The following is a 13820-nucleotide window of genomic DNA, read 5'->3' on the forward strand; positions in this document are numbered from 1 at the left end:
GCGATCGAGGGTCGACGTCGGCGCGCGATCGACGCCGCGCGTTTCGCGTCGCGCGCGGGCGCGGCGATCGCGCGCCGACGCGCGATAGGGTCGCGGCGGCGCGAGACGACGACGCGCGATGGCGACGACGACGACGATGCGCGTCGCGGACGCGAGAGGCGCGATGACGCGAGGCGGCGCGCGATGCGCGCGACGCGCGACGGCGCGACGCGCGACGCGCGCGACGGCGCGACGCGCGACGGTGGCGAACGCGGGGCAGACGATGTACGATAAAATCATCGACGACCACCGCGTGCGAACGCAGGACGACGGGACGCTGCTGCTGTACATCGATCGACACATGATACACGAGGTGACGTCGCCGCAAGCGTTCGAGGGGCTGCGAACGGCGGGACGGGCGGTGCGACGACCGGATAACACGCTGGCGACGGTGGATCACAACGTGCCCACGAGCGACCGGAGCGGGTTCGAGAGCGCGGAGACGTTCATCAAGGAGATGGACTCTCGCGTGCAGGTGTTGCAGCTGGAGGAGAACGTGGAGGAGTTTGGGGTGACGTATTTCGGGATGGACGATAAGAGACAGGGGATCGTGCACATCATCGGACCGGAACAGGGGTTCACGCTGCCGGGGACGACGGTGGTGTGCGGGGACTCGCACACGGCGACGCACGGCGCGTTCGGGGCGCTGGCGTTCGGAATCGGGACGAGCGAGGTCGAACACGTGCTCGCGACGCAGACGTTGTTGCAAAAGCCGTCGAAGAATATGCGAATCACGATCGATGGGAAGCTCGGAGATGGGGTGACGAGTAAGGATATTATTTTGCACATCATCGGCGTCATCGGCACGGCGGGCGGAAACGGCTCCGTGATTGAATTCGCGGGCGAAGCCATTCGCTCGCTCTCCATGGAGGCGCGAATGAGTATTTGTAACATGGCCATTGAAGGTGGGGCGCGCGCGGGTATGATTGCCCCGGATGAGATCACGTTCGAGTACCTCAAGGGTCGTCCGATGTCGCCTCGAGGGGAGACGTGGAATCGCGCGGTCGAGTACTGGAAGTCTCTCGCCTCCGACGCGGATTCCAAGTACGATCGCGAGATCGTTATTCCGGCGTCCGATATCGAACCCACGGTGACTTGGGGGACGTCCCCGCAAGATGTCGTTGGGATTTCGGGCATCGTTCCCGATCCGAAGGACTTCGACGAGGCGCGCGGCAAGTCGATGCAACGCGCGCTCGATTACATGGGTCTGACCCCGGGCACTAAGATGCAAGATGTCGTCGTCGACAAGGTGTTCGTCGGCTCGTGCACGAACGGTCGCATCGAAGACGTGCGCGCGGTCGCCGCGGTGGCCAAAGGTAGAAAGGTTGCCGACAACGTGTACGCCATGGTCGTCCCGGGTTCGGGCATCGTCAAGGAGCAAGCCGAAGCCGAAGGCTTGGACGTCATCCTCAAGGAAGCTGGCTTCGACTGGCGCGAGCCCGGTTGCTCGATGTGTTTGGCAATGAACCCGGATAAGTTGCTTCCGGGCGAACGCTGCGCGTCAACCTCCAACCGTAACTTTGAAGGTCGTCAAGGCAACGGCGGTCGCACGCACTTGATGTCGCCGGCGATGGCTGCCGCCGCGGCCATCACGGGTAAGCTTTGCGACGTCCGCACCCTCGGCTCTGGCGCTGTCTTGACCGGCGAAGATGCTCCGGGTAAGCTCGAAAGCAAGGACTTCTTATCGGACGCCTTGGTCACTTCCCCGCCGCCGCAAAAGAAGGACAACGGTCCGGCGGGCGCGGGCGGCATGGCCAAGTTTACCACCTTGAAGGGTGTAGCCGCGGCCATGGAACTTCAGAACATCGACACCGATATGATCATCCCCAAGCAATTCTTGAAGACGATCAAGCGCACCGGCCTCGGAGTCTCTGCGTTTTACGAAATGCGTTACGACGAGCAAGGCGTCGAACGCCCGGATTTCGTGTTGAACAACGAGCCGTACCGCAACGCCTCCATTTTGGTCGCCGGTAACAATTTTGGTTGCGGGTCTTCTCGTGAGCACGCGCCGTGGGCGATTAATGACTTCGGCATTCGATGCATCATCTCCACCGCCTTTGCCGACATCTTCTTCAACAACTGCTTCAAGAACGCCATGTTGCCAATCGTTCTCGACGAAGCCACCGTGAACACGCTCATGGCGGACGCCAACGCCAAGCAAGAGCTCGAAATCGACTTGCCGAACCAAGTCGTCATTCGATCAAACGGCGAGAAGATTCCATTCGAAGTCGACGAGTTCCGCAAGCACTGCTTGATCAACGGCTTGGACGACATCGGCTTGACGATGCAGCAAGACGCCGACATCGCCGCGTTCGAGGCCAAGCGCACCGAAAACTTCCCGTGGCTCAACGGCGCCGGCTACGTCCAAGGCAGCGCCACCCCGGCGCGTTAATACCACGCACGTCGAAACTTTAGCACAACCACACGATTGCAACGATCACGTATTACCACTATCGACGCGCGTCTCCGCCGTCCGCGCTGGCCCCCTCATCCGCCACCGTCATCCGCACACCACCGCGCGTTTGCCCGACATGTTCCGCCGAGCCGGCGACAAATTTGCCGCGCGAACCGCGCGCGCGACGTTCGCGCTCTTCGGCGACGTCACCGCGTCCACGCGCGTTCCGCGCGCGTCGTCTCGCGCGCGACGGTTCGCCCAACCGTCAGCCATCGCCATCGCGCGCGAATTCGCCGACGACGCGCACAATCGCGTGCGCTACCCTTCGCCCGAGGTGAAGATCGGCCAGCCCGCGCCGCAGTTCGATTCTCCCGCGTGCGTCGACGGCGATCTCGGCCGGGTGAAGCTGAGCGATTACCTCGGGAAGTATTGCGTGGTGTTCTTCTACCCGCTCGACTTTACGTTTGTGTGCCCGACGGAGATCACGGCGTTTAACGATCGCGCGGATGAATTCGAAGCGCTGAACACGAAAGTGATAGCGGTGTCGACGGATAGTGAGTACTCGCACTTGGCGTGGACGATGATGGAACGCGAACGAGGCGGTTTGGGGGCGATGCGGATACCGATCGTGAGCGACCGGACGAAGGAGATCAGCGCCAAGTACGGAGTGCTGTTCGAAGACCGAGGAATTGCGCTGAGAGGGCTGTTTATCATCGACGACGAGGGGATCGTGCAGCAGATCACGATGAATAACTTGCCCGTGGGGCGGAGCGTGGACGAGACGCTGCGGCTCGTGCGAGCGTTTCAGTACACGGCGGAACACGGCGAGGTGTGTCCGGCGGGATGGACGCCCGGTGCGCCCACGATGATCGATGATCCTGAAAAGTCCAAGACGTATTTCGAGCAACACGCTGGCGCGCCAAGTGGGGGATCGTCTTCAAGCGGCGGTTCGTCGAACGGCGATTTCGCCGCCAAGCTCACGCCCATCGCGTCGCGCGCAGACTTCAACGCCTTGATCGCTGGACCCAAGCCAGTCGTCGTTGATTTCATGGCGAGCTGGTGCGGCAAGTGTCGACAAATCGCCCCGGAGGTCGACAAGCTCATCGATCAGTACCCGGATGTCGTCTTCGCGAAATTCGACACGGCGCACGCGGATTTGGCGCCTCTCTCCAAGGAGTTGGGCATCGAGGCCATGCCGACTTTCAAGTTTTACAAGGACGGCAAAGAAGTCAACGAAGTGATCGGTTACAAGCCTAAGCTCTTGCGCGACGCCGTTGTTGATTTCGCGGGCCATTGAGACAATTATTTTACAAAACAGTTCCTATCGCTAAACGCGCGCTTTTGATTCCACCTCCACCGTGCTTCCATTCGTCGCCCGTGTGTGCTTGATGACCACACTTTCACCACGCTCGCGCGCTACTCTGACGTTCATCCAAATCTCGAATGCGAGTGCGAGGCGACGTTGCGTCGGCGCGTCGCGTTCCGCCCGAGCTGGATCTACTCTAACGATCTCGTCGACGTCGCACTGTTCGTGGATAAACGATTTAATGCTCGCAAAAACGTCGCCATCGCGTGGAAACGCACAAATCATCGTGTCGAACACGAATCTGTAGTACGACCACAGCGCCTCGTGTCCCGGGTATTGGCGTATGAGGTGACGCGACAATTCGTCTTCATAGAGTACAATCGAACGACGATCCGCCGGCCGCGCGCCCAACGCGCGCTTGACGATGTGCGACCGGTAGTGCAACGCGCAATGATCGCTCACGCTCGTTCGCACGCGGCGTTCGTTTTCACAGAGCTCTTGATCTAACAACTCCCGACGGTTCGGCAAAAGGCGCCGCAGCGCCCACGCGCGATGCGACCACGCCGCGTAATTCAATCTCTTCTTCAACACCGCCGCGTCGCACGCCCGGCACTCTTCTCGAAACGTTTCTAGCGCCCACGCGTCCTTTTTCGACCCATCACCAATCACCGCCGCGCGCGCGGCGTCGATCACCCATCGCCGGTGCGCCCAAGCGCTCGGCGCCTTTGGAAATCGACTCTGCACCGCGCGCGCAAACGCCAACTCATCGCGCGCGCCTTCCACCAATCCGTCCCGCTCGCGCGCGCTCATCTTCTCGACGCCGTCGAATCGCGCCTTCATCGTTCTCTTTCGCGCGTTCCACGCCGTGGCGTGATCGCCGTTCGCGCACAGCGCCGTCGCCGCCGCGTCGAAATCCGCGTCGTCGTCGTCGCCCTCCCATCGCCTCGCCGACGCCTCGCGCACGCCCACGACGGCGTCGTGCGACATCACCAGCGCGTCGCCGCACGCGTAAAACGCGTCCGGCATTCGCGACGCGTTCTCGTCGCCTCGCGTCGTTCCGAACAGCGCCGCTCGCGACACGTCCGGCGCGTGTTCGACGCTCCGCACCGCGCGCGTCCCGCTCGCGTCGTCGCGCGCGCCGAGCAATCGATCGAGCTCGATCGCCATCGCCGTCGCGCGCGCGCTCGGCGCCATCGCGCCGCGCCGCGCGCCGCGCGGTGCCGCACATCGCGCCCGGCCGGGCCGGCGCGATGCCGCGGCCGCATCGCGCGCGCGGCGTCGCGCTCGCCGCGCTGCTGACGCTCGCGCGCGCGTCGCGCGTCGCCGCCGACGTCGCGGTGCGCGACTTCGCGCAGACGGGGACGTCGTGGACGTTCCAGGGCGTCGCCGCGCCGGCCAAGTCGAGCGAGGCGAGCGACGCGCACGCGCTGCGGGTGACGCCCGCGCGCGCGAACGCGGCGGGAAGCGCGTTCGCGACGAGCAAACAGCTCGTCGGCGGTGGATTCGTGGCGGAGTTCGCGTTCGCGATCACGACGCCCGCGAACGTGGAGGTGCCGTGCGAGGGGGTGGACCACGCGCCGGCGACGTGCTCGCGAAGAGGCGGCGACGGATTGGCGTTTGTGATACAAAACGCCGATGGAAGGGCGCTGGGGGGGGGAGGAGGACAGATTGGGTACGGGGGGATCGTGAACTGCGTCGCGGTGGAGTTCGACACGTTTCACGACGCGCATTCGAGAGACCCGTATCATAACCACGTGGCGGTTATGACGCGCGGCGCGAAGGCGCCGGCGTTGGCGACGCACGACGCGGCGATCGGGACGAGCGTGACGGTGCCGAATTTATCCGACGGTGAGCGTCACGTCGTGCGCGTGGTCTACGACCCAGACTTTGTCCCCGAGGACGCGTCGCACAAGAGTTTCCGCGGCGGCGCGTACCTGCTCGATTTGATGCGCGACTACAAGCACGGTTTAGGAACGATGAAAGTCTTCATCGACGATCTCGCCGATCCCGTCTTGACGGTGCCGATCAACTTGGCCGCGTTCATGGACTTGGACAACGGTCGCGCCTGGGTCGGTTTCACCGCCGCGACCGGGCGTTCGATGCAGAACCACGACGTGCAGAGTTTTTCGTTTCGCGAGCGCGTCGGCGGCGGCTTTGTTCCCGGCGTCGCCGTCGCGTGATCACCGTCTCCATTCCTGTTGTACAATACCATCGCATCGCACGTGTCGCGTTCGCATCTTTCGCATCCATCGCTCATCTCTCGCGCTCGTCCGTTCGTTCGAGTCCGATCCGATCCTCGTTCGATTCGCCGCGCTCTGACTGTCGAAGTTTCTCGAATCGCGCGCTCGATCGCGATCGCCATTCCGCGCCGCGCCCGCGCGTCTGTCGTCGCCGCGCGCTCGCGCACGACTCGCACTCGCGCGCGCACGGCTCGCGCACGCTCGCGCGCGACTCGCGGAGCGCGAACGCGCGTCGTCGACGCCGCATTCGTCGAAAGATGGCGACGATGGCGCGCGTCGTCGCGATGGCGTTCGCGACGCTCGCGCTCGTCGCGGGCGCCGACGCGAGCGCGTTCGTCGGCACGGACGCGAACTTCGATCGCGAGGTGATGAACTCGGGGAAACACGTCTTCGTGAAGTACCTCGCGCCGTGGTGAGGACACTGCAAGTCGATGAAACCGGCGTGGGATCGACTTGGGGCGGATTACAAGGACAGCGCGAGCGTGATGATCGTCGACGTGGATTGCACGGCGGAGGGATCTGGAACGTGCGCAAAGGTTGGAGTGAAGGGATACCCGACGATAAAGTATTACCCGGCGGGGGATAAGAAGGGTAAGGATTACCAGGGCGGACGGGATTACGACGCGTTGAAGTCGTTCGTGACGAAGACGCTGGATAAGCCGTTGTGCGACGCGGCGACGAAGAAGGGGTGCGCGAAGAACGAAGTCGAATTCTTGAAGAAGATGGACGGTAAGTCGAAGTCTGAACTCAAAAGCGAGTTGAAGGAAAAGACTGCCGAGTTGAACGAAATCAAGAAGGAGATGAAGGCGGCGACAAAGGAGTTCAACGCGAAGACGCAAGCGTGGAAGAAGCGCCAAGCCGTCATAAACCGCGCGAACAAGCTCCTCAACGACCTCATCGCGGCGTCGGACAAGACTGAGCTTTAAAACCGCGGTCATTTATCAAGATACGAACCGTTACCACGCGAGTGCGTAGTCCGAAGTTGAGAACACACGTGACGTTTCGTCTCAAAGATCGCTTTCACGCGATTGAGACGCGACTGATTTTGACAACGGAGGATGAAAAACGCTTCACCGCAACGAATAATCAAGATAAATTTTTCATGTAATGGAAAGAATCAAACAACAATCGCTTATTAGTGTGTGCCTAGAGTGACTTCGAGTGATCTCTATAAGTTGGCGGACTCATCTTCGGAGTCTTGCGCGTGGATGTCGTAAACCTCGCGCACAATCTTCGGACCGTTGGAAAGGCAAATACCCTGGCGGTCCGCCGTGACAAGGATTGTGTCGTCTTCGTTGAACACACCTCGCAACATCGCATTAGCCAAGGGCTGAATGAGTTCTCGTTGAATCGCCCGACGCACCGGACGCGCACCGTACGCCGGATCGTATCCTTGTCGCGCCAAGTGCTCGATGGCGCTTCTGTCCAACGAGAGGTTCATGCGCTGGGTGTCGATGCGCTGCGACAACTTCTTCGTTTGCAACTGCACAATCTCTTCGATTTGGGCGTGCGTCAACGGCTCAAAAACAATAAACTCGTCGAGACGGTTGACGAATTCGGGGCGGAAGTGCGAGCGAACGTGCTGCATGACCGCATCCTTGACGTTCACCTTGTTGCGACGCTTGTTGGCGTAGGAAATCTCATCCGAACCCAAGTTGGAAGTCATGATGATCAAGCAGTTACGGAAAGACACGTTGCGACCTTGCGTGTCGGTGACGTGGCCCTCATCCAGAAGTTGCAACAAGACGTTGAAAACGTCCACGTGCGCCTTTTCAATTTCATCAAACAACACGACCGAATACGGTTTTTGACGGACCGCATCCGTCAACATACCGCCCTCGTCGTAGCCCACGTAGCCCGGAGGGGCGCCGATCAAGCGCGCGACGGAGTGCTTCTCCATGTATTCGCTCATATCAAGACGCACCAGAGCGGTGTCGGAGTTGAACAAATAGCTCGCCAAGGCTTTGGCGAGCTCCGTCTTACCCACACCAGTCGGGCCGAGGAACATGAAGGACGCCACCGGTCCGTTCGGATCGGCGAGATCGGCTCGAGATCGCTGCACCGCCTCCGCGACAGACGTCACCGCGGCTTCTTGTCCGATCACGCGCTGATGAAGCTCGGCCTCGAGTTGCAACAGCTTGGCCTTCTCGCTCGACACAAGCTTGGCGACAGGCACACCCGTCCAACGGCTCACCACGGCGGCGACGTCGTTGTCGGTGACTTCTTCGCGCATCATGGCGCCGCCGTCTTTGAGTTCGAGCACGGCTGCCTCAGCCGCGGTGAGTTCATCTTCCGTCGTTTTGACTTGCTGTTCAAGCTTTTTCAATTCAGCTTGAGCGCGCCCGAGCTCGGCGGCGAGCACGGATCCAGCCTCGGCTTGGGTCGCCTGCGCGATTTTCATCTTGGCGTTTTCAACCTTGCGCTTGATGAAAGAGTTGTTCGCGTACGCGCGACGGTACTCGTCTTGAATGCGACGCTCCGTGTCATACTTGCTTTGCATCTCCTTGCGAGCCTTCTTCTCCACGCTAAGCGCGGCCGCAATCTTCTGCAGCTCGGCGGCGGCGACGTTGGAAGTCCCCGCCTTGGCCAATTCGCCCGCGTTCTTGCGCAAGAGTTGATCGCGCTCCTTTTGAAGCTGCGCAATCTTGCGGTCCGCCATGTCCAAGCCGTCTGGCTTATGCGTCTTCATCATACGCACCGCAGCCGCGGCTTCATCGAGCAAATCGATCGCCTTATCCGGCAACTGGCGTCCGGAGACGTAGCGCGCGGATAACTGCGCCGCCGCCAAGAGAGCGCCTTCGCTGATGGCGATGTTGTGATGCTGCTCGTAACGCGGTCGCAGTCCCCGCAAAATGCTCACCGTATCATCTACGTTTGGTTCCTCCACCGGAACCTGCTGGAATCGGCGCTCTAACGCGGCATCTTGTTCGATAGTCTTCTTAAACTTGTCCGCCGACGTCGCGCCGACGCACCGAAGCAAGCCTCGCCCGAGGGCGGGTTTGAGAATCGCGGCTCCGTTGTTATTCATCGGCGGCGCCGGGCAAAGATTGTGAATATCATCGATGAACAACACCACCGGTCCCTTGGCCGTCGCGTCCACGACTTCTTGCACGATAATCGTCAAGCGCTCTTCAAATTCACCGGGCATTTGGCACCCCGCGCCGACGGCGCCGAGGTCGACTTCGAGAAGCTTCGCCCCTCGCAGCGCCTGCGGCACGTCGTCGTTGACGATGCGTTGCGCCAAACCCTCGACGATGGCCGTCTTACCGACCCCAGACTGCCCGAGCAACACGGGGTTGTTCTTCGTTCGTCGACACAAGATGTGAATCAACCGTCGCACCTCCTCCTCGCGACCGACGAGCGGGTCGAGAAGGCCTCGACGCGCCTCATCCGTCACGTCGGTGCAAAACCGCTCGAGCGCGCTCAACTCCTCGTCCTCGGGATTTTGTGCACCGTTCTGCTGCTGCTGCATTTGCTGCATTTGTTGCTGCATCTGCCGCATCATCGCGATCTGCGCATCCTCTCTCGCGCTCGCGACGCTCGGCTTGGCCGCGTCGTCCACCGCGAACGCATTCGCCGCCCCCTGCGCGTCGTAAACCGCGCGTCGCGACATCGTCAGTCTTCGCGTCCACGCGCCGCGTCGCGCCACCGCGCGTCTCGCGCGCGCTCTCCCGCGCCTCTCTCTCTCTCTCCCGCGCCTCCTCGCGCTCCCCTACCCCTCGCCGCGCTCGCGCCGCGTCCCGCTCGACCCGCGGAACCTCGCGGAAGCTCCGATCGCCCCCTACCCCCGCGCCTTCCCACCGCGCGCGCCCCTCCCGCGCCTCGTCCGCGCTCGCACAGCGTTCAAATCGCGCGCTCGCGTCGTCGACGCACCGCGAGCATGCTCGAGATCGCCGCGCGTATCGCGCGCTGTCGCGCGATTAAAAACGCCACCGTCGTCCCGAGCGTCGCGAGCGTCACCGCGCGCTGCGTCCTCGCGTCCCGCGCCGCGAAATCGGCGCGCATCGCGGCGAGCATGACGTCGTTCGCGCGTTACCGAGCGTTCGGCGCGCGCGCGCGTCGCGCGGCGACAAAGTGGCGTCGATCGCGCGCCGCCGCCGGGCGAAAACCCAAACGCTCGAGCGGGCGCGTTCGACCCTGGATTTGAAACCACCGCGCGAAACTCGCGAACCTGGCGCCGTCGATCGAACGCGCGTTTTTCGAACCTCGATCGAAACCGGTCGCGTCGACGCCCGCGCGACGGCGCGACGGCGCGACACGGCGACGCCGCGCGCGATGGAGACGGACGCGTACGCGACGCCCGAGCGGCGACGCGCGCGGGCGAGCGAACCGTCGACGTCCGCGGCGCGCGCGCGCGGAAAGACGGGACATCGCGGCGCCGGCGCGTCGCCGAGAGGGCGCGCGGGCGTCAACGGCTCGGAGAGGGACGCGAGGCTCGACGACGACAGCGCGGCGCCGATGGACTCGGGGATGGAACTGCGCGCGGAGGACGACGATGATGATCCGTTCATCGCGCAGTTGAGTCAGATCGCGCACGAACCGCGGGTGCACGTGGGGGAGGAGAACGCGGCGGCGACGGCGTATTGCGCGGGGAGACGGTCGCGAGGAAAGACGTTTAACGATCCCGTGCACGGACACATGTACTTTAATCCGAAGCTGTGCGATGTGATCGATACGCCGCAAATGCAACGGTTGCGAGAGTTGAAGCAGTTGGGGACGTCGTATTACGTGTTTCCGGGAGCGGGGCATAACAGGTTCGAGCACTCGTTGGGAACGTGTCACCTGGCGAACACGGTGTTCGAGTCCATCAAGCGCAGCGCGCCCAGGCACGGGTTAGGGCTGACTGTGGAGGATAAGTTATGCGTGCAACTCGCGGGGCTGTGTCACGACATGGGCCACGGGCCGTTTTCGCACGTGTTCGATAACGAGTTTTTGCCGTTGAGACACGGTTGGGATCCGAAAGTCGTGGCGCCGTGGAATCACGAGCGCATGGGGGTGGACATGTTTTCTTGGTGCTTAGACGATAACCACATTGATTTAGAGCCTCAAGTCGTGCGGCGCGTGTGCGATTTCATCACGAGCAACGAGGAAGGAGCGAAGGAGAAGCGATTTTTGTTTGACATCATCGCCAACAAACAAAACGGCATCGACGTGGACAAGTTCGAGTACCTGTTGCGAGATTCTTACCAGGCCGGCGTGCGCATGAGCGTGGATACGATGCGATTGACGTCGCACATGAAGGTGATCGATGACAGGATTTGCTTCAAGTCGAGTGAGGCGAACAACGTGTACGCGTTGTTCCACTCTCGAGCGTCCATGCACCAGAGCGTGTACACGCACAAAAAGGCCAAGGCGGTGGAATATATGGTGGTCGATGCATTAGTCGAAGCCGACATCGCGTGGAACGGGCGAATTAGCAACTCCATTTGGAGCGTTGAGGATTTCATCGCGATGGACGACACGCTGCTCAAACAGATTGAATTTTGTGACGATCCCGCGCTCGCCAAGGCACGAGACATCGTGCGACGCATCCGTCGTCGCGAGTTGTACCGATTCGTGAATGAATACACCGTGCCCGAGGATCAAGTGGTGGATTTCAAGCCGGTCGAGGCGAAAGACATCACGTCATGCCAAGGAACGAACAACATCCCGGGCGGTTTGAAACCAGACGACATCATTGTGCAGTGCCTGAAGATTGATTACGGCCAAAAAGGACACAAAGATCCCGTGGAGAACGTCAGGTTTTTCCACTACTGGGACGACGAAACCTCGTGCAGCATCGCCAAAGAGCAAATCAGTTCGCTCTTGCCGCGAAATTTCGTCCATCGCGTCGTTCGCGTCTTCAGTCGCCGCCGCGAACCAGAGTACATCGAAGCCACCGCGCAAGCCTTCTCGAATTTCCAGCGCCGTCAGCTCGGCAAAGAGGCGCAAATCACCCCGGTGAAGCGCCAGAGATTTTCGAACGATAGCTAAATATTCTTGTTTTGATTTGATTTGATACGGTGACTGCGCTCGCTCGACCGCACTCGTCGGCGCGCGTCCGTCCAGATGGACGTCGACGCGAACGACGCCGCGCGCGCGCTCGCGCGCGCGTCGGCGCCTCACGTGAGCGTCGGATACGTTCTCGTGCTCACCACGCTCATGGCGTGCGCGAGCGCGCTCGGCGCCGTCCCGTACATCGCGACGAAAAATCAACGAATTCCAAAGTCTTTCGCCGCGCTCGCCAACGCGTGCGCGTGCGGCGTCATGCTCGCCGCCTCGTTCGACCTCATACACGAAGGGCAATCGTCCGGCGCGATGAGCGTGGCGGTCGGGGTCGTCGTCGGCGCCGTGCTCATCGCCAAGGCGCAGACGTGGCTGAGCGCGCGAGACGACGGGCTGAGTTTCTTAGAATTGCGCGGCGCGGACGCGCGAAAGACGCTGATGATCGTGGGGATCATGGCTGCGCATGCGTTTGGGGAAGGCTGTGGGGTGGGGGTGTCGTTCAGCGGCGCGGGAGGGGCGAGACAGGGAAGGTTGGTGACGCTCGCAATTGGCGCACACAACGTGCCGGAAGGTTTAGCGGTGGCGAACGTGCTGGCGACGAGGGGTGTGAAACCGTGGCAGTGTGCGTGGTGGTGCGTGATGACGAGTCTGCCGCAACCGTTGTTGGCGGTGCCGGCGTTCATGTTCGTAGAGACGTTTAAGCCGATGTTGCCGTTTTCGCTCGGATTCGCGGCGGGCTGCATGGTGTGGATCGTCTTCGCGGAGCTCTTGCCGGACGCTTTAGCGGATTCGAGCGACCCGAAGCACGTTGCGACGATGGTGACACTTAGCGCCGGGGCATTAGAGGTGTTCAGGATGATCATGGAGGGGGTTGAGCGTTACGGTGAAGCCGGCAGCGCAGCGCGAGATGGCGCGGCCGTCGCCGCGTCGAGCGCCATGGACGTGGGATTGGCGGCGGCGGTGTACGCGCCAGTCGGTGTGCTGGCGCTCATTCACGTGTTTCCATCAATGATGTCGTTATCAGGTCTCGGGTCGTCGACAGGCATTGGTATCGCGGCAAGTACGGCAGGCACGAGTGCCGCGTTTCGGCTGTTGTGGGCTGTTTGGCGCGGCGCCGCGGGAGGCGCCGCATTCGTGTTTGTGGTTTTGGGTGGCTTCACGAGCGTCTTAGGAGGTATTTTGGCGATGCGTTGGACGAGTAGTCTGTCGAGTCTGCGCGACATGCGCCCGTGGAGCGATATCGACGACGACGACGCGCAAGACGTTGACATCGAGGGGCGCGTGCTCGCTCGGCGATTCGGCAACGTCTTTTTCACCCAGGAAGCCATCTTGGCGCTCTTGGCTGCCATCGGCTTCGCCATCGCGGACGGCGCGCATGCGACGTCGGCAGTGGTTTCAAACTCGTGGTATGCGTTGTTACCGGCCCTTATGCGTGCGTTTCTTCGAATCTGCCCTCTCGTGTTGATAGCGTCTTCAACGGATCGTAGACCACACGTCATCGCCGCCGTCGCCCTTGTCGGTCTCACCTTTGTGGGCTCAGCCATGTTCCTGGGCGTCAACCATTCGTCGAGTGGGACGTGTATCTTTTTCGATACGCTTGCCGCCGGCATAACGTTGATCTTCGTACACACACTCAAGCCGCTCATCGTGTTTGCCATGATGACGAAGGGTGGCGAAATGACGGCGGGAGTATCTCTCGGCGTCGCCGTGACAACCATCTTTGCCGTGTCGTCGTGGGCGTTTTGCGCAGGCACGTTGTATTGTGATATTTCAAGCAGCATGTAGTCACGTAGCAATAGCTAGCTAGTATTGTATATCTCTATCGATGGAAAGAGGCTACTAAAGTAAAGTACAC

At 61.6% G+C, this 13820-nt stretch overlaps 8 protein-coding genes across 8 annotated transcripts; 6 read left to right on the forward strand and 2 right to left on the reverse strand.

The window, feature by feature from the left end:
• The first annotated feature begins 124 nt into the window (after positions 1 to 124).
• Positions 125 to 2460, forward strand: OSTLU_28677 (predicted protein). The gene has a single exon (XM_001415357.1). It carries the CDS (start codon positions 263 to 265, stop codon positions 2429 to 2431), a length of 2169 nt encoding a protein of 722 aa, XP_001415394.1. The 5' UTR covers positions 125 to 262; the 3' UTR covers positions 2432 to 2460.
• Positions 2461 to 2765: 305 nt separating this feature from the next.
• Positions 2766 to 3341, forward strand: OSTLU_6786 (predicted protein; the record flags this gene model as incomplete). The annotated part of the gene is made up of 1 exon (XM_001415358.1): positions 2766 to 3341. A coding segment is annotated over one exon (576 nt), but the record flags the coding sequence as incomplete, so codon positions are not given.
• Positions 3342 to 3410: 69 nt separating this feature from the next.
• On the forward strand, positions 3411 to 3710 carry OSTLU_9576 (predicted protein; the record flags this gene model as incomplete). The annotated part of the gene is made up of 1 exon (XM_001415359.1): positions 3411 to 3710. A coding segment is annotated over one exon (300 nt), but the record flags the coding sequence as incomplete, so codon positions are not given.
• A 51-nt stretch (positions 3711 to 3761) lies between these two features.
• OSTLU_92061 (predicted protein) lies at positions 3762 to 4934 on the reverse strand (the record flags this gene model as incomplete). Its single annotated transcript, XM_001415703.1, has 1 exon — positions 3762 to 4934. One exon carries the CDS (start codon positions 4932 to 4934, stop codon positions 3762 to 3764), a length of 1173 nt encoding a protein of 390 aa, XP_001415740.1.
• Positions 4935 to 5077: 143 nt separating this feature from the next.
• On the forward strand, positions 5078 to 5920 carry OSTLU_92062 (predicted protein; the record flags this gene model as incomplete). The annotated part of the gene is made up of 1 exon (XM_001415360.1): positions 5078 to 5920. A coding segment is annotated over one exon (843 nt), but the record flags the coding sequence as incomplete, so codon positions are not given.
• Positions 5921 to 7076: 1156 nt separating this feature from the next.
• CLPB2 (chaperone, Hsp100 family, ClpB-type) lies at positions 7077 to 9862 on the reverse strand (the record flags this gene model as incomplete). Its single annotated transcript, XM_001415704.1, has 2 exons — positions 7077 to 9563; positions 9854 to 9862. 2 exons carry the CDS (start codon positions 9860 to 9862, stop codon positions 7149 to 7151), a joined length of 2424 nt encoding a protein of 807 aa, XP_001415741.1. The 3' UTR covers positions 7077 to 7148.
• Positions 9863 to 10450: 588 nt separating this feature from the next.
• Positions 10451 to 11953, forward strand: OSTLU_39912 (predicted protein; the record flags this gene model as incomplete). The annotated part of the gene is made up of 1 exon (XM_001415361.1): positions 10451 to 11953. The coding sequence occupies one exon, from the start codon at positions 10451 to 10453 to the stop codon at positions 11951 to 11953; it is 1503 nt and encodes a 500-aa protein (XP_001415398.1).
• A 132-nt stretch (positions 11954 to 12085) lies between these two features.
• On the forward strand, positions 12086 to 13750 carry OSTLU_86026 (ZIP family transporter: zinc ion; the record flags this gene model as incomplete). The annotated part of the gene is made up of 1 exon (XM_001415362.1): positions 12086 to 13750. A coding segment is annotated over one exon (1665 nt), but the record flags the coding sequence as incomplete, so codon positions are not given.
• Between the last annotated feature and the right edge of the window lie 70 nt (positions 13751 to 13820).

The sequence above is a fragment of the Ostreococcus lucimarinus genome, chromosome 1 (genome assembly GCF_000092065.1).
Source record: "Ostreococcus lucimarinus CCE9901 chromosome 1, complete sequence".
Taxonomy (NCBI): Eukaryota; Viridiplantae; Chlorophyta; class Mamiellophyceae; order Mamiellales; family Bathycoccaceae; genus Ostreococcus; species Ostreococcus sp. 'lucimarinus'.

Excerpts from the sequence above, each read along its gene's own strand:
- OSTLU_28677 (XM_001415357.1), top strand. The coding sequence starts at position 263 with ATGTACGATAAAATCATCGACGACCACCGCGTGCGAACGCAGGACGAC.